The sequence below is a fragment of the Echeneis naucrates genome, chromosome 14, assembly GCF_900963305.1.
Source record: "Echeneis naucrates chromosome 14, fEcheNa1.1, whole genome shotgun sequence".
Lineage (NCBI taxonomy): Eukaryota > Metazoa > Chordata > Actinopteri > Carangiformes > Echeneidae > Echeneis > Echeneis naucrates.
The window spans coordinates 13,128,131-13,144,716 of record NC_042524.1 but is presented as its reverse complement, the minus strand read 5'-3'; the positions used below and the strand labels follow the sequence as shown (position 1 = coordinate 13,144,716).

General features: G+C 40.0%; 1 protein-coding gene across 1 annotated transcript; it reads right to left on the bottom strand.

The window, feature by feature from the left end:
* Window positions 1-6,086: 6,086 nt before the first annotated feature.
* Window positions 6,087-14,877, bottom strand: gnb2 (guanine nucleotide binding protein (G protein), beta polypeptide 2). The gene is made up of 10 exons (XM_029518886.1): window positions 14,388-14,877; window positions 12,488-12,567; window positions 12,340-12,378; window positions 12,063-12,169; window positions 10,752-10,815; window positions 10,360-10,522; window positions 9,569-9,635; window positions 9,288-9,489; window positions 8,236-8,452; window positions 6,087-7,192 (listed from the first exon to the last, which is right to left on the bottom strand). Exons 2-10 carry the CDS (start codon window positions 12,542-12,544, stop codon window positions 7,086-7,088), a joined length of 1,023 nt encoding a protein of 340 aa, XP_029374746.1. The 5' UTR covers window positions 12,545-12,567; window positions 14,388-14,877; the 3' UTR covers window positions 6,087-7,085.
* Between the last annotated feature and the right edge of the window lie 1,709 nt (window positions 14,878-16,586).

Below are 16,586 nucleotides of genomic sequence, written 5' to 3'. Positions count from 1 at the left end.
TCATGACAAAACACTGATGAGCTTCAAATGTTAATACAATCTTTTAATTTGTACTGTAAATATTCTTGTCTTGATTTACTTTACTTGGTGAACCTGTGTTCAATCGTAACTATTTAGTTCTTAATTGTGAAGTATATTAAAAACATTCCTTGATGGTTCTGCAGTACATTTTGAAGAAAGCATTATTTACCAATACTGTATGTCAAAATGAAGCTGTAAATAGTTAGCACCTGACCCTTAGATTTGATCATTTGCAGGCCTCTTATTTAGTCTCTACTCAGTCTTTTGCCACTGGACACATGGATGTCAAATAATAAAATGCTGGAGCACCCATTTGCAGTGGTTTGTGGTTCCCCATTATTTTGGGGATATCACAATTTCAGGAAGGCTGAAAGGAATAAAAATATCACCAAGGGACAAGTCAGAATAAAGTAGCTTGTTCTATAGTAGACATTTACCTGAAGTCCTGCTCTCAATAATTTTTATTTTCTGGCCTTAATGGCAAATTAAATTGTAAGTCTTCAATATAGCAAGTAAGCCTTGAATTCTTCAAATGCAAAATACGTTTCAGTTTAAAAAAAGATAAATCCAAACAAACAACAAAAAAAAAAAACATTCAGATGTCTTATAATTGTGCAGTACTCAAAAGAAGCGCTGCAAAATCTCCTGCTTTGCCTTTTTTCTATGGTTTAGAAACTATTAATTATTTGACTCATCAGGCTTTTATCAAAAAAATTTGTTTTCATAGATTTACAAAATACAAAAATTTGATATTTATATGTAGTGGTTCTGTATTGGTATTAGCCTACTGGTATTCTTAATTTTATTGTAACTATATTGCCATTATATTGCAATATATTCTATTCTTGTGGAGTCAACATTTGAATAGAAGAGCTCATATGTTAGGCTGGTAATAGTTAAGGAGTCTAGTGATGATTTTAGAGGTGAGAGGGAATGGAACAATAGTCTGTAAGAGAATTTTGAGACATGTGGAAAGAGGCTATCATTGAGATTGCAGTGGTGGAGGGAGATCATTTTCTGAATCCTCTTGTCCTTCCTGCCACAGTGATCTACTCTGCTGTATTATATTTCAATTCTTAGACTATTTCTGTTGGTGTGGATCTTTTTGTTGCAATGAAACAGCTCATAATGTGGTACAGTACTCATTTGTCTTAGGCCAGTGGAAAGAGTAAATGTAAGGGCACCTCTACAATACCACAGAGGACTCCATCCAGTCAGGCACTTTGGAGAACACAGCTGGAACACTAGAGACTTAATATATTTAATATTTTTACATCCTGCCAAAGTTCGCAGCATATTCTGATACAGGGGTATGAACGCAGGCCAAAGGCAATAGAGATTATTTGGTAACTATTGAAATTTGCAAAGAAACTATTCCCACAGATCACGAACCATTGTTTTCCTTTCTGTATATAAATCCAAAGAGTCAGCCAGCTTTTCACGCTTCCTATAGTGATAACCTCGATCAGCTGTGCCCTCCACCCCTTAAACATACACCAGGCAGTACAGTAGAAGTAGGTAGATAAACACATGAATCAAGCTTTGTTTTTCAGTGTTTCATGTGGTTAAATCAACACTGTGATAGCACAGTAAGTTTCACTGAGTTTCCTCAGTGTAATCATGCTCGTTGACATAGAGCTGTTGGGAAAGTTAGATCAGCTGCGTATAAGTAAATGCTGACATGTTGGTGTTGAAAGAATGCAATGGTAAAGTTTTTGAGGTTGCCAGTGTGAAAAGATATTGGATATTATAAAAGGATTTTTGGCTTCTGATCAGTGGGATAGTGAGATAAAAGTAATGCTTTCATCTCCAAGTTTAGCTAAGTTGATATATTCTATATATTGAAAAAAAGAAAGCTATTAAGAATAGTGTAAGTTCAGGGCAGAAAGTGTTTAATCAAAGATTACATGATAAATAGATTGTTAATTTTATGGTAAGATTATCAAACAATCTGTAAATGAGCATGGAAAGCACTTTCACTTCAGTAAACATTTATAAATATATCTCAAGCAGATACTTTGGTGTGCATGTAAGCCATTGAAATAGAGTGTGTAGTACTGTATCAAAGTTTTTCCTTTGGGTTAATGTGTTTTTATTCAAACATATGTTGTCTGTCATGAGCAATGTTTCAGATTTCTCAGTACAGTACACCAGGAGTTCTGGCATTTGTTCTTTTCACAGGCAAATCATTATTGTTTTCAATCTGCCATGTTTACAGTTTAAGCAGTGCCTTGGAGTTGGGAAGGGTTAGACGTTTTAGGTTGAGTTGTGAGTCCCCACCCCTTGTCTCTTACTTGAAATCACATGAAGAAGAGGCGTGACTAATTTTTCTCCATTGTTAAGACTAATGTCATGTGCCAGTTAAGTGCGCTTAAGTCAAATCCAAAAGACCCTGTAGAGGGACTTGAAATACTTTTTGGCACCACATATCTGACCTGAAATGATTAGCAGCCGATTATCCGTTCAGAAAGTTGCAATAACAAATAAGTCCAAGATATGTCCAATCAATCGAGTGTGATGTGAAGAGGATCCACTCAATGTGGGAGCCAGCATAGAGAAAAGCCATACGTGTGAAACATGTTGTTTTGGGGGTTTTTTTTTGTTTTGTTTTGTTTTTTTTTACTTAGTACTTGTCCACAGATCAAATTAAACTGTGTGTAATGTCTGCTCAGAAAATATAGGCTCTTGAAGCAAAGTTGAGGTAAATGCTTATTCTTTAATGATGTTGATTGTTAAATCTTGTAGTGAGGAAAGTAGCTTGATATATTCTAAGAAGCCTATTTTATAAAGTATGTAAATTAGCCTATATTGAGAAATAAAGGTGAATGTACATCTATAAGACATATTTGTATTTATATAAAAATGTGTACCACTCTATTAATCAAAGCACAATGTATTTAAGGTAGAGAGATAGAAGTTGTAATGGAGTATAACAGAGATGGAGTTTTATTTTCCTCATTCACTCAGCAGTCAGCCTTGCCAGTATGTTATCAGTAGTTGGTCATAATGGAGCAAGTATTCCACTGAGACGTGTGTGTGTGTGTGTGTGTGTGTGTGTGTGCGCGCGCGCTTTTGTGTGTATGAATAGTATCCATTACTACAACATTTATGGTGAGCTAAACAAACAATAAATTTAATCTCTGGTCTTCTGGTAAGCAGAGGAGCCAACTGCGGCTGTGACTCGGACACGTGCTGACTCGTACTTGGTGTCTTGTTTAAGCTGCCTCTGTGGATTTGACAGGCTGTTAATATGCTCAGGTGAAGACAAGGATCGCCACAAAGTGGTGATGTTGTGAGGTTACAGGCTCTTGGCTTTGGAATCACTGACGTTGAAATAACACTGACTTAGACCCTCATCTAAGTCACTATGATATATGATTGAAGGCTGAAGTGATACCACAACACTAATAATGGAGTGATGGTGAGAGACCTTTTCTTGCAACATGTTATGTGCTGCCTCGTAGCTTCATTCAGTGCACTATTACTATTTAATCTATTTAATGTTGCAAAAACAGAATCTGTCATTGAAATATAATCCACACACATCTTTTTTTTTTTTTCTTTCTTTTGCACTGTCATCTAATCTAAGATTTAAAGACACTGACATTTGTGTGGTTCAGTGCGACTAAAATGGGACTCCACTGATTTAGCATTAGCTTTCAGGAACAATGTCCCGTGATGAGACACTTTATGTACATTAAAACTGATGCAGCAGAGAAAGAGGTCTTCACACATCCTACTTTACCCAATTTGACCACATTCTTTCAGCAGTCTGCACTAATGAGTCTCAACTAGAGTCTAACTCAACACACACACACTTTTACTTTTGTTTTTAGACTTGCAGTCTGTATAAAAAAAAAAAAAAACTTTTTCCACATGACCTGTAAACACAGTTTATTTTGTATAATAGGTGGTATTTTAATATACACATTCATGTTGGTTAGTAGAAAAAATGGAATGGAATACTAAACTGTATTTGTGCCTCATCTGCAGAACACAAACTTAGCATTGCAAACTACTTCATTTGCAGCTGAATAAGATAAACTGTAAGTACGCAGAAGACATCTACTGAAGACATGACTGCTCATTCGAAATTTGGTTCAATTGTCTTACATTTCTAAGAATTTCCAAGTAAAATGAGACGTGTATTGAGAAGAAAACTAAAAAAAAAAACCCCACAGAAGCATATTTGTTTAATCATCCTTATTGTTTTAGTTGTTTTTTTACAGACAACAATGCAAGTGAACTTTTGGACTTTATTTTAGGGAGACCCTATATACTAATGAAAAACAAAACTCAAATCAAACTTCAAACTCTTGTAGCTCAACACCGTAGCTAATTCCTTGTGTCTTGTGTAAGGTAACCTCCAAATATTAAATATAAGTACAAAATATCAATTCTCATGCAGCAGAAATTTCTGCAGTGGGTTGTGGTTTATAACACAAAGGTAGTTCTCATTGTTAATTCTTCTGAAGTGCTTTTTCTTCTCGTGCCAAGAGCCATTAAAGGATGTGGACTTTAAACTAGTTAGTTTTAGAAAAGGCTTGTTTCAGTTTTGACTCCAGAGTACATGTCAGGATCAAAAAAAGTGGCATCACTGAGCTGAAGGTCTAGATGACGTTTATTTTTTAAAAGCAATACAAGCATATGAACAAATCAAAACCATGGCTGTCCATCTCTGTGGCTTGCAGGAGGTGATTATCAGTGGCCTCTGAATGTCGGCTTGTTTGTGTGTCGCTTGTAACAGAAGCTGCTCTGTACTTTACTTTTGTTTGTAATCACAAACCGTAACTGCTTCTGTCAGTTTAACTCAATCACCTGTTGGATGATTGTTCCTGTTTTGCTGTAGTGAAATTCCAGAAACTGCCTTTATGAACTTTTAACTATTGATAAATGGATGATAGCTAATATTCTCTTGAGGCACTTGTCTCGCATTGCCTACATTTCTAGCCAATGATGTGTGGATGGCTTAGCAGCTGTAGCTAGGAGTGAGAGAGATCACACTTGGGGAGCTTGAAAGTAACATGGATCTTTGGACAGAACTACAATATCTATTATTCTTTTTCTTTCTTTTTTTTTTAAGACAGTAAACATCTTTGCAATGTTTTAGTATGTGCGTGCGTCTGTGTTACTTGTGAGAGGTTAACTCCAGATTGTATTTCATAGACTGATAAACTATAAACTTTCAAAGGATTGTGTTGAACGAATTCATGTCTTAATACAGAATTGTTTGAAAAATAAAATACTTTGACCTCATTTCTGTTCGTATCAGTTGTTGTTCATTCTTTGTGTTTTGTGAAAAGAAATGACACAATGTCTGAAGTACAGCTCTTTGTTATTATTCATAAATATGACTCCAGAATAATAGTATACCTTTCCTTCAAAAATACACAAGATGGTGTGAAATCTGCTTACAAATGCTTTATATGAGGTGCCACTTTCTGCTTTACGTTATTTATGGGTCAAAGTATTTACATTTACTGGTGAAAATGTGTCATCCATATTTTGAGAAATCACAGCTGCTGAGTGATCTGCAGCACCACCTGGTGTCCAAAGGCAAAACACTTCAGCGAAAAGAAAGCAAAACTTCCCTTCAATTATCAGAAAGAAGACACACCGGTCTTACCTGATTTTATGAGTCATCACATCAAGGTGGCCTGTGCTCACATTGGCTTGAGAGTTATTTCAAACTGAGATTTTAGATTTTTCTGTAGCTATTATTTTCCTCATTCAGTTGTAAATGGGGTATCTTTGAATCCCTAATGGACAGACTTTCTGCTTCTGTATTTCATATAGGGTCATTTTGTGGCACAATTTGGCCATGACCTTGTTGTGCTCATGACAGATTGGATTCATACTGAACAAGGAAGCATGTAACTGAAGAAAATGCCAATTGAGCAGATTCTTAAAGGAAACCCTCAATTCTAGAAACTGTGGTGACGCACCAATTGTTTTTTGACAGCATGTTATTTCATATCAGTACAGTTCGATAGCAGGCTAAACTGGAACAATCTTTTTTTTCTTTTAATAAACTGCATGAAAAAAGAAACCACAATAACTGGCAGGAGAGGCTATTATTTATTCATATTATGTACAATTATACCATCATGATGTCCAGATAATACACTGACAAAGTCAAAGTATGAATACTGGCTCCTGCTTTAATAAGATGTGTCTTAGAATGGTTTTCTTCTTCACCCACTTTTTGAGTCACAGATCATTTTGAGTAAATTTACCTGTATCAATATTCTCTATTAATATTCTTAAACGTGTATCTGAGGCACACAGGGAGAACATGAATAAAATAAGTGTTAAAAATAAAATAAGACTTCAGAACTGATGTATGTGGGGGTACATTTCTATAAAAGACAGTGACTACATGATGTCTTGAGCCAGATGAAATTTTTCTTGGATTCTGTCGGTCCTCGCTCCATCCCCTCTGTCAGTGATTTATTCATTTATTTTAGTTTTTCAGTGTTTATGGACTCTTTCCACAACCATGTTTCCTTCACATCACCATTGCTGAGATACAGAGTGTGGTACAGAGGCAAAAAAAGTACTGAAAAACCTGTCTGAAGTGCATTTTTGACTTCAGTGTAAACAAAGACAGAATTGTCCAATTACTTCTCCTGTTTAACTCAAGGAGCAGTGTCTCTCAGGTAACCGTGTGTGTGTGTGTGTGTGTGTGTGAGAAAGAGAGACTGTGTGTTAGACGTGTTAAAAGGCTTTAGGTAATAGTGGCATTTGTGTTTTTATTTGGACAGCTGAGAATTCAACTGTGTGTGTGTGTGTGTGTGTGTGTGTGTGTGTACTGAATGTCTGTGGTACTGTAGCCTTGCTGCTGTGTACTTAAATCAGCTGTAGGTAGTGTAGGCATGTGTTCAGGTTTTGTGTTGTCTTGTCCTGCATAAGGTGTGTGTGTGTGTGTGTGTAACCTCATACCTAAGTCATATATATTATGTACAGTACAATGTTGCAGTTTGTCTGTTGAATCTTACATACAGTGTGAATACAGGGTGCAAACTGTGTCCCAGTAGCGTCTGTCTGCCTTTTCTGTGCATGGCTCAGTTCCAGATCTTAAGGAAGCTGTCCCAGGACCCAGTGCACACCGCCATGCCGTCATCCGTCACGCCCAGACAGCTCACACGATTGTCATGGCCGGCCAGGACTCCTGCAGGAGAGATAAGGACGAACAAAAGAAGGCTTGTTGCTTTGAAATGTTTTGCTCTGTAGACTGTTTTGAAACTTCTTCAAAACCACACAGAACACAGCAAGCTAGTGTTTGTTTATGCTTTTACTTGCAGCACAGGGTGGACCTTTCAACCATTGATGTACATTTTGTACAAAAAGGCTGTGAACATGGGAAATCTGACTGCAGGAGGAATGTGTGAAATCAGTGGTAAGTCTGGCTTGGAGCTCTGTTTCCACAGTAATAATCCTCTATAAACTATCAAATGGTTTCATGCAGGGCTGCAGCTAATCGTTCTTCTCCAACCCTGTTATTTCTTTAAATAGTCGTCATCATAATATAATGTTCACAAACTATTTATTTACAATTTTCAGAAGAAAAAAAAAGTGCCTGTGACTACATGCAGACATTTAGTTTACAATTATATTAAACAGTGTGGTTGGGCTTAGTTCAGTATGGAAAAAGAAGGAGCACTTGAAAAATGCCTTAAGAAATATTAGCTTTCGGCTCAGTCGGGATCCCCCCCCCCCATTACAAATACAATTGACATTAGTGCTTGTTACTCATTAGGGCCTCTTTAACTATGCTGAATATTTTCTTTTCACCTCCGCCTCAGGCAGTTTACCAGGTATCACAATTAAATTTATTGGGTAAAAAAAACTAAAGAACAGAGTAACCAGACTGGATTTTAAATTTGTCTTGTAAGGTTTCCCCCAAAACCTCGTTACTGATGCTAAGGTAAGAGGCAGCTTAACACTTCTTGCTGTAACACAACACGATGCTGTACCTTGTTGGTCATATTTATCCATCTAACCCTTACACAGAGTGCACCGTGGTCATATAGTGAGCTACATCTTCAGGGTGGCGGGCAACAAAGACCACCAAAATTTTAAAACCCTTTCGTGTCTCAATGAAGTGACTCCATAATGAACGTAAACCCCTTCAGTTCCATGTTGAGACCTTTTCAGCTTGCTCTTTGATCCTACAGCTGTGCACAGCGGTTTCTTCTGTCCTGTTCCACCCACCTGCTCTGTCGCCCTTCATGGCGTCCCAGATGTTGCAGTTAAAGTCATCATAACCAGCCAGCAGCAAACGGCCGGACCGGGAGAAAGCCACAGAGGTGATACCACAGATGATATTGTCATGGCAGTAGAGGCTGAGCTCCTGGTCAGCGCGCAGGTCAAACAGCCTGCAGGTGGCATCGTCAGAGCCCGTGGCGAAGGCGCTGCCGTTGGGAAAGAACTATGCAGGCGCACACAAAGTTAGAAGATTCCTTAAAAAAGGCTGCTTCAACAAGATGTTCTCATAAAGTTGGAGACTAGATCCCTTCTTCCTTCACGACTTAATAACAGACCTCTGCTCTTGAATTGAATCTGATCAGGCTTAAAGATGATCACCATGTTATTAATACTGAATTTGTCCACATGCCCACCTGCAACACAATCATAGAACCTGTGTTGTGCATCAGTCCAGACTCCAGGAGATTGTCCCCTAATGGTCAGGATGTTTGGATATGGTGTTAATTGATAATCTTGTTAATCCTCTAGCATGCTCCCAGTTTAAATCCCTCTCAAAACTGGAGACAAGGCAGAGAGTGATGTCACAGAGTCAAATCCCAGAGATGCACAGCTGATAGCATATTAGACAGTACATAAAGGGATCCGCTGCCACTTTGCACCACAGCTGGGCTGAGGTCAAATGTCAAATTGAAGTTAAAATTCTAATAGACATATCTGATAAGAGAGAGCATGTTGTAAACAGTTATTATTTAGTTGTTTCTTATTTTATCTGTGGGCACAAGTTCATGCCCAGATTTTTAATGGGTTTATTTGATGGTGTCCTGGAATTGTTTATCTATTTTCTGTCAAGATGTATTGACTTAAAGCACATTAAATTTCAACCAGTGTTTCGCTATATTTAGCACATATGTTTAGCATATCTGCACCAGCATGAAAAGATAACTTTATGTTAAAATGGTGGATTGTCCTTTTAAATTGTCCCAGATTCAAAGGAAAAACATCATTTTGAATACACACAGATTTGGATACAGGGCCAGTCGTGCCCTCAGCACACTCACACAGATGGCGTTGATGTCCGACTCGTGGCCCGTGAAGGTCTGCCGGCACATGCTGTCCCTGATGTCCCACAGTTTGACCGAGGCATCACAGGCTCCTGACACAAAGGTGCGGTGGTCGGGTGACAGCGACAGACTCATGACGTCACCACTGTGGCCCGAGAAAACTGTGGTCTGCTGACTTGTCTCAATGTCCCACAGTGCACTGGGGCAGAAAGAGGAGAGTTTGGATGCCTATCGGCTCAGGGTAGCACGTCTGCATTGTGCGTTGATTTGTCACTCACCATGTGGTGTCTCCTGAACTCGTGATGATTTGATTGTCGTCAATGAAACGGCAACATGACAAGTAACCTGAGAGATGAGAAATGCCCAGATGACTTTCTGTTATGGAACTGAATGAAACAAGGTGAAGCGCTGCGGTACATGTGGTGAGGTGATAGGTACATTTAGATGTCTTGTAGAGCGGCATTGCAAGCATCCACCAATTTAGTAAATAAAAAAGTATGTATCTTTGACTGGTGGTCAGTTCTTGTGTCTTTTTAAGTTCTAGTTTTCATTTAGGATTTTAGTCATCACATTCAGCCTGCCGTCAGCCTCAGTAAGGCCGGATCAGTAAAGCATGCTAGACAAATGAAGCCTGAGGGGGGAGCACAGAAAACAAACAAGGCAAAGTTCTCGCTATTTCTCAGATCATTGTTGTCTTTTTGGATATAAATGTGTATTTCTGCCCTCTTTTTTTTATGAAATTTGTCTGCAATATTTCCAATGACTTTGTCCTAATGAAACAAACATTTAAACTCCAGATCCAAAGATTATATCATAATGCTAAACTAAAAAGTGGTAGATCTAATCATGTACAGCATCACAGTAGCAACAGCGTCTCTGTCGCACAGACTCTCTGTAATGCCCCAGCTCATTAAAACTGTGTTGCCCTGCAATTAATTAGCCATGTAAATGAAATCTTTATTGTTGAGGGGTTTGGGACCAGAGCTTTCCCATGAGACAGGGGACTGATGAAGCCTGGCTCGCAGAAGAGTCGAACACGGCAGCAGCAGAGAGTGCGATGTCCTCCTACCTGTATGGCCAGGTAGTTCCCTGCTGACTCTGACGTTGCCCTCACGTGTCTTCAAACAGTAGATGGAGCAGATGTTGTCGAGACCTCCACAGGCCACGTAGTTCCCAGACGGGGCGTATGCACAGGTCATCACCCAGGAGGAGCGCAGGGGGATGGCGTGAATCTAAAATGGGAAGTAGAGAAGCTTGAACTTTTGGGGATATGGGAAAACTCAATTTAAACCCTTAATGAAGACATAAAAGCAGGACCAGCATTAACTCAGAAAAGAAGCTGTCGGAAGTAACCCACACTCCACCAGAAAAGGACTTAATGCCACATTCATTTCCAGAGGCCTAGTGTGACCATTTATCCAGCCGATGGCCTAATGAGAAGAATGATTCAGCTGACTTTACCTTGTTAGTGGTGTAGCTGTCCCAGATGATCAGTTTTCCATCTTGAGAGGCACTAACCAGAAGCCTGCAGAGACAAACGTTCAACTATTTCAGACCTTTTTGTCATCTATTCTATCATCCTTTTTCTAAACAACCAGAGCTGAACCTGAAGTTACTTCTTCAGAGAAATGGGCAGGACTATTGTTTACCTTCATTTGAATACAAAATTTTGCATCTAAGTCGAATCAATGTTTGTACCAAATCTGAAAGAAATTTCCTTCAGGCATGTTCATGATATTTTAATGAGACAGATGGACAGACGGAAGAGCGCGCTGATTTTTAACAGCAGTCGGACTTGTTGGGAAAACACAACTATAAAACCATCACCAAGAACATGACCTTTGACTACCAAAATCCAATAAGGTTATCCTTGATTCCAAGTAAACCTTTGTGAAGTGAATGCTGATATGTTCATTATTGAGAATAGGATAGATGGAGAGGTAGGAAATCCAAACCGACAGAGCTCAAACCAGACCAGATCAGAGGCCTAAACATTTTCCTTCTAACTTTCTTCCTCAGCGCAAAGAAAGGAAACGCTTTTTCCGAATATATGTGTATGTGCTCCAAAGCTGTTTTATGAGACCCATTCAGAGATGACACAACGACTGAGTTGTTACATCAGTGATAGCATACACAGCATAAACCGCCAATATAAATTTCTCTTTGCTAAATCCTTTCTTTACCTCAACTTGTGGTGAATCTGAGTTCAAACGATTTACCAAAACTAACTGAGCAGTTGAGCTAGACACAGACAATAATTACATTTAGCCATTTGATATTACAGTTTCAGAGTGATGTCATACGTGACAACACAAACAGACACTTTGTTAGGGGCCATCACCTGTGAGAACATGTGTCCTGCCCCAGTTTGGTCACTTAATTTCACATTATATTTGTATTTTTGATAATCTTTTAAACAATACCACAGTGGAGTGTTTTTGCCTGGTGCTAAAGAGATTTTGTATCAAATGTATCTAAAAATAATTAAATATTTTACATAATTAAAGTTTAATAACTCCTGGTCACCTTTTGGGTAGATGATGTAACATTGGTTTTACAACAGCAGCATTTACTCACACACGCCATACTGAAATGTAATGCATTATCTCATCAGCAGCTGCTGTAGGAGGGAGCTTAAGGTTCAGTTGGCTAGTTCCAAATGTCCACTTTCAACTGATCCACTTTAAGGGAAGCTATGATAGAACATTATAATAAAACAAAAGGCCAACAAAGGCAGTTTAATAAATAGTATAAAACATTTGGTTGACTTACCTTGAGTCTGAACCCCAGTGCATTGCGTAGATCTTGGCCAGGTGGCCCCGGAGAGTACGTCTCGTCCGCATCTGAATCCTCCCCACGGGATCCAGACCGGCTGTTATCTTGTTTGTGGAGGAAAGGTTCATCAAAGAATTAGGTGTAATTAAATTCACAAATAATAAAATAACTTTCATGTTTTCAAAAGCTCATATGGACAGTCAGTAGTCATTTTCATCAAATCTCTAGAAATTATCGCTTCATATTTTACCCCACAGTGCTCTGGGACATTCACCTGTGTCAGGGTTGAATCTCCACATGCTTTTCTGGCATCCTGTTGGACACGGTATCATGGGGAAAAGAAAAGACATCACACAGCAGGTAAATATGTACATCCCATCAGGCCAAACATGAAAATGTAATTACAAATACATTTGACTCACTCTGATCTGGTTCCTAAGCTGTTCGGCCTCCTGACGAAGCTGCTCCAGCTCACTCATTTTGGATCTGTCCAAGCTGTCACCTGTTGGTTAAAAATGTCAGACTGGGATTTACATAAAGTGCCATATCAAAATGTAAAAGCAAGTAACTGCTGGTGAATATTTTATGTCCCACTTGGATTGGCATAGTTCCATTCTTTGATAATCCAATAATCCAGGGACCGACCCACTTTCACCAAAAATGAATCAATTAAGTACAATAATTAACCTAAAATACCATTTGTCCTTGATTTGTGGAAATCAAAAATAAATAAATAAAATAAGAACACACATTTTAATCTCTGAGGTTTACTGAACCCACACAGTGAGAAAAAACCTTGTAATCTGTTTATGGCTGTACAACCATGCCTGGTTTAACTGAAGAGAATAATCTGTAATGACTAAGCTGCTATCAAACAGCCAGCATCGCTACCAGGCAGCAGATACTGAGTGAACACTCCCTTTAAAGAGGAAACCTGTTACACTGCGAACGTACAGGGTGTGTATCAAGTCAGAACTTGTGCTAATGCTGGAAACAGCCCTCTTTATGACCCTGATCTTATCGTGGCTCCTATGCTATCGAGGCATAGTAGCACCCAAGAATTAACATGAAAGGTAAAATGGCTATGAAGGCGATGTATGCTTTAGCTGCAGGCCAACTGGGGTCACACACACACACACACACACACACACATATATATTCTCTACATCACATCGTGCTTTCAGTGGGAAGCAGCATTTACTTTTCCTGATATGAGCACAGTTACTCATTCAAACTGCTTCCCAGTTAGGGAGCCTATATTTGCATTTGTGAAGCAATTTAAATTCACGATAACACTCAGCAGCAAACATGCATACAGCACACACCGCAAGGAAGAGCAATTAGCTACAGTAGGTCACTGTTCCCTGGAGGGACCTGCGACCAGATGGATCACACAGCAATAATGGAAGCCAAAAGAGGTGCATCGTGGGCCTCAGTCTCCTGGCACAGCTGCTCATTTAGCCAATGAGGAGAAGAAAAGCTGAGTGTGAGACTGTGTGTGTGTGTGTGTGTGTGTCTGAGGGGTGGGGGTTGCATCAGAGATCAGTCATGGATGGGTCCAGATGCTCAGCTGCATGGTTTTGTTTCCTGTGATCATCAACTGGAGGTTGAAAAGATTTGTGCTGAAGCTGTGCCAGTGGACGCGGAGTAGAGGAGTGAGAGAGAAGACAAACATATCACCGAGCTTCCACCTGCACTGATGCATGGCCTAGTGGCAGACAAGAGGCTGCCTCCTACATACTGCTGCTGATGAGGAGAAAGAGGGTGAAGCAGAGTGGAATAAAGCACAATCCTGCTGTCTTTCACTCTGAGGGCGTTTTCTGGCCTTTCATAGCATGTTTTATAACACAAAGAGAGTAAAATTTACAGATGCCAAGTGTGACTGGCCCCACCCCTTGGGATGCACATCTTATGTGTACCCACAGCAACATGGCATGGTTATATTTCCTACTGGAGGAGTGTGCCGAACCTACACAGCCACTGCATGGACATTTAAATGTCAAGGCAGACTGTGTGGCTCTGTTCAGTCCCAGTTTCACACACAGCATGCCTGGACTTGGGATAAAAACCGCAGTAAAGAGAAATAGGCCTGATGTGATGGACCCTCAAAAGGATTTGATTTCTCTGCCTGCTGCATTTACACATCCAAAAGGAAGACAGGGCCCACGAATGCAGGCTACATCACATATTGATCAGCACCCTGATGGAGGCCTTGGCCACATCTTTGCCTCAGACACCGAGCCCCTAAAATGCGGATGTAGCTAAATGAATTTTGGTCGAAATGATGCCAAGAAAAGGCTCATCAGCACCCAGCCATCTTACCCTCAGTAGGCTGGCCTGCAGCGGCTGTCACACTGTTGGATAATGGGTGGCTACCTGTTAATTCTACCGATGATCCTTCTGCCGTGAAAATAAATAAATAAATAAATAAAAGGAAGAGGAAAAAACTAAAAGCAGCGTCCTCAGTTTCCAGAAGAGGATCGGACCGAGTGTTTTGCTCTCATTAAAAACGAGCTGCAGAGAAGATCCACTCAGAAGCTCCGTGTGTCACGATGAGGCTCTTAACAAATCCTTCAGCAATCAGGAAAACGGAGGAGGGCTACACACATTTCCATGTCTCTGCTGCTTCAGCTGCCGGACCTCCCGAACCAGATGAGATCTGCTGCTTCCCGTTTCCGACCCCACAAAATGCCTTTTTGCCCCTTTTCACGCCCGACAAGTTAACAAACACATTTCTATCCGAGGAGCTGCGGCTCGGCCCGTCTCTCTGTCCATTAGACTGTCAGCCCCCCTTTTTTTTTTTTTTACTCCGACTCCGCTCTTCGTGACGTTATCCTCGTTTCCTTCCTCTCTCTGGTCTCCTCCTCCCTGCCGACACTTCACCAGGGCCGCCTCCAGCTCAGCTGAGATCTGAGGCAGATCCCCCAAAGTGCCTCATGCAGAAAATAAACCAGATCAACGACGGACGGTGCGGGATCCTGCCGCTCACTCATCCACACGGCTCCTGCTTCTTCTTTTTCCTCAGTATCATCATTTCAGAAACAGGCTGCCAGATCAGTCGCTGAACGCTTGCAGAAGGGAGAATCAGTCGCGCTTCAACCACACCCATCTCTGAAATACTACCATACCCCCTGACCCCCTGCGATCAGACCACCGCACACATGGGGAACATGTTAGGACGGAGAGGTTCCTCAAACAAATGGAATAAGGGTGCAAGGAAAGCGAGGACATAGATTCACCACAATTTTAATGGGAAGTTTCACAGATATACAGAGTATAGGCCCACTGCATGTATTTCCCAAGGACATGTTGTGGTTGAGCTGGTGGGACTAATTCAGCTGGTGAGTCTGGGGGTCATGGGCCATTTTGGGGTGTTTGATATAACTCGGATTTATAGAAGCAGGTGCAGCAGCCCTGTATTGATTAACTCCATTAGTCTCTAGGTGTGCTAACTTCAGTATTCATCACAATAGGGTATAATTTAAAGTCCCTTTGCACTCAAATGTGTTTCACTTACTTCACTTGGACGTGAAAACTGATGCAGAGTTGGTCATTGGAAGGTTGTTGTCACATTTTTAAAGGGGGAAGTTTCCCTGGTTCTTCTTAAACTGACTTAAAGACATGTAAGTGTAAGTAGGATTTTGTGGATCCTCAGGCAGCAGAGAGCCATGATCCAGTGTGCAGCTTACACAAGTATGATGTGGAGACTAGAGGCCAGCACAATACAAAGGTACACTCGATTCAGGCACCTGTCTTCCATATTTTTCCCCTTTGACATATGTCCAATTTTCATAAAAATTCAGTTGTGGCTGCTTGCTATGGCACTGTAAGAAATGAAACGCATATAAAAAAGGCTCATGGTGGCTGGTGATATGTGGATAATAACAGAGAATCAATGCAATTTTATTTACTTTATTTTACTTTACTATTTTAATTATTTCTCTTCATGGCCATTATTAGTATCCTCCAGTGCTTAGTGGCCTGTGCTTGAATATTTGCTCTTTTCTTTGTACCTTTTCTTACTTTTATTTAAATGTTATATCCTGTGTCAAACATATTTATTGACAGCTACAAAAAACTAAGGTGAGGCATTATACTTGACCTGATATCTAGCATATGTTCATCACATAGGATGTAAAATGCCACAAATAGATGAAATTGGGCTGTTGTACCTTTTTTTATCCCTCTACATTAAAACACTCATGATTTAAATTCCAAAGCTTATCCAAAGCTGTGGGGAAATATAACTGTAGCAGACCAATCCCTGACCTCCCTGCTCTATTCTTAAATTATTACAGTTTCAAAATGACCCACCTAATTATAGTACTATTAATACCAGTACTAGCACCAATTCATCTTTGTGGTCAGTGCTTCATAGTTTTTCAGTTTCATCATAGTGTCACTGTCCAGTAGAGTTTAATTGTTGCAAACATGAATAAAGAAAATTCAAATATTGGGCTTCTGGGACCAGTGTGTCCGAGTTCACATCCTACATGGGAGCACCTGGCTGGATGAAATTTG

Bases quoted from the DNA above. Each gene is read 5' to 3' on its own strand.
- gnb2 (XM_029518886.1), bottom strand. From the start codon at position 12,544: ATGAGTGAGCTGGAGCAGCTTCGTCAGGAGGCCGAACAGCTTAGGAAC. The intron at 12,170-12,339 runs GTGAATGTCCCA...TCCACAAACAAG, and splicing joins GAGATTCAACCCTGACACAG to ATAACAGCCGGTCTGGATCC. The intron at 8,453-9,287 runs GTGAGTGTGCTG...GCGCCTGCATAG, and splicing joins CGGACATCAACGCCATCTGT to TTCTTTCCCAACGGCAGCGC.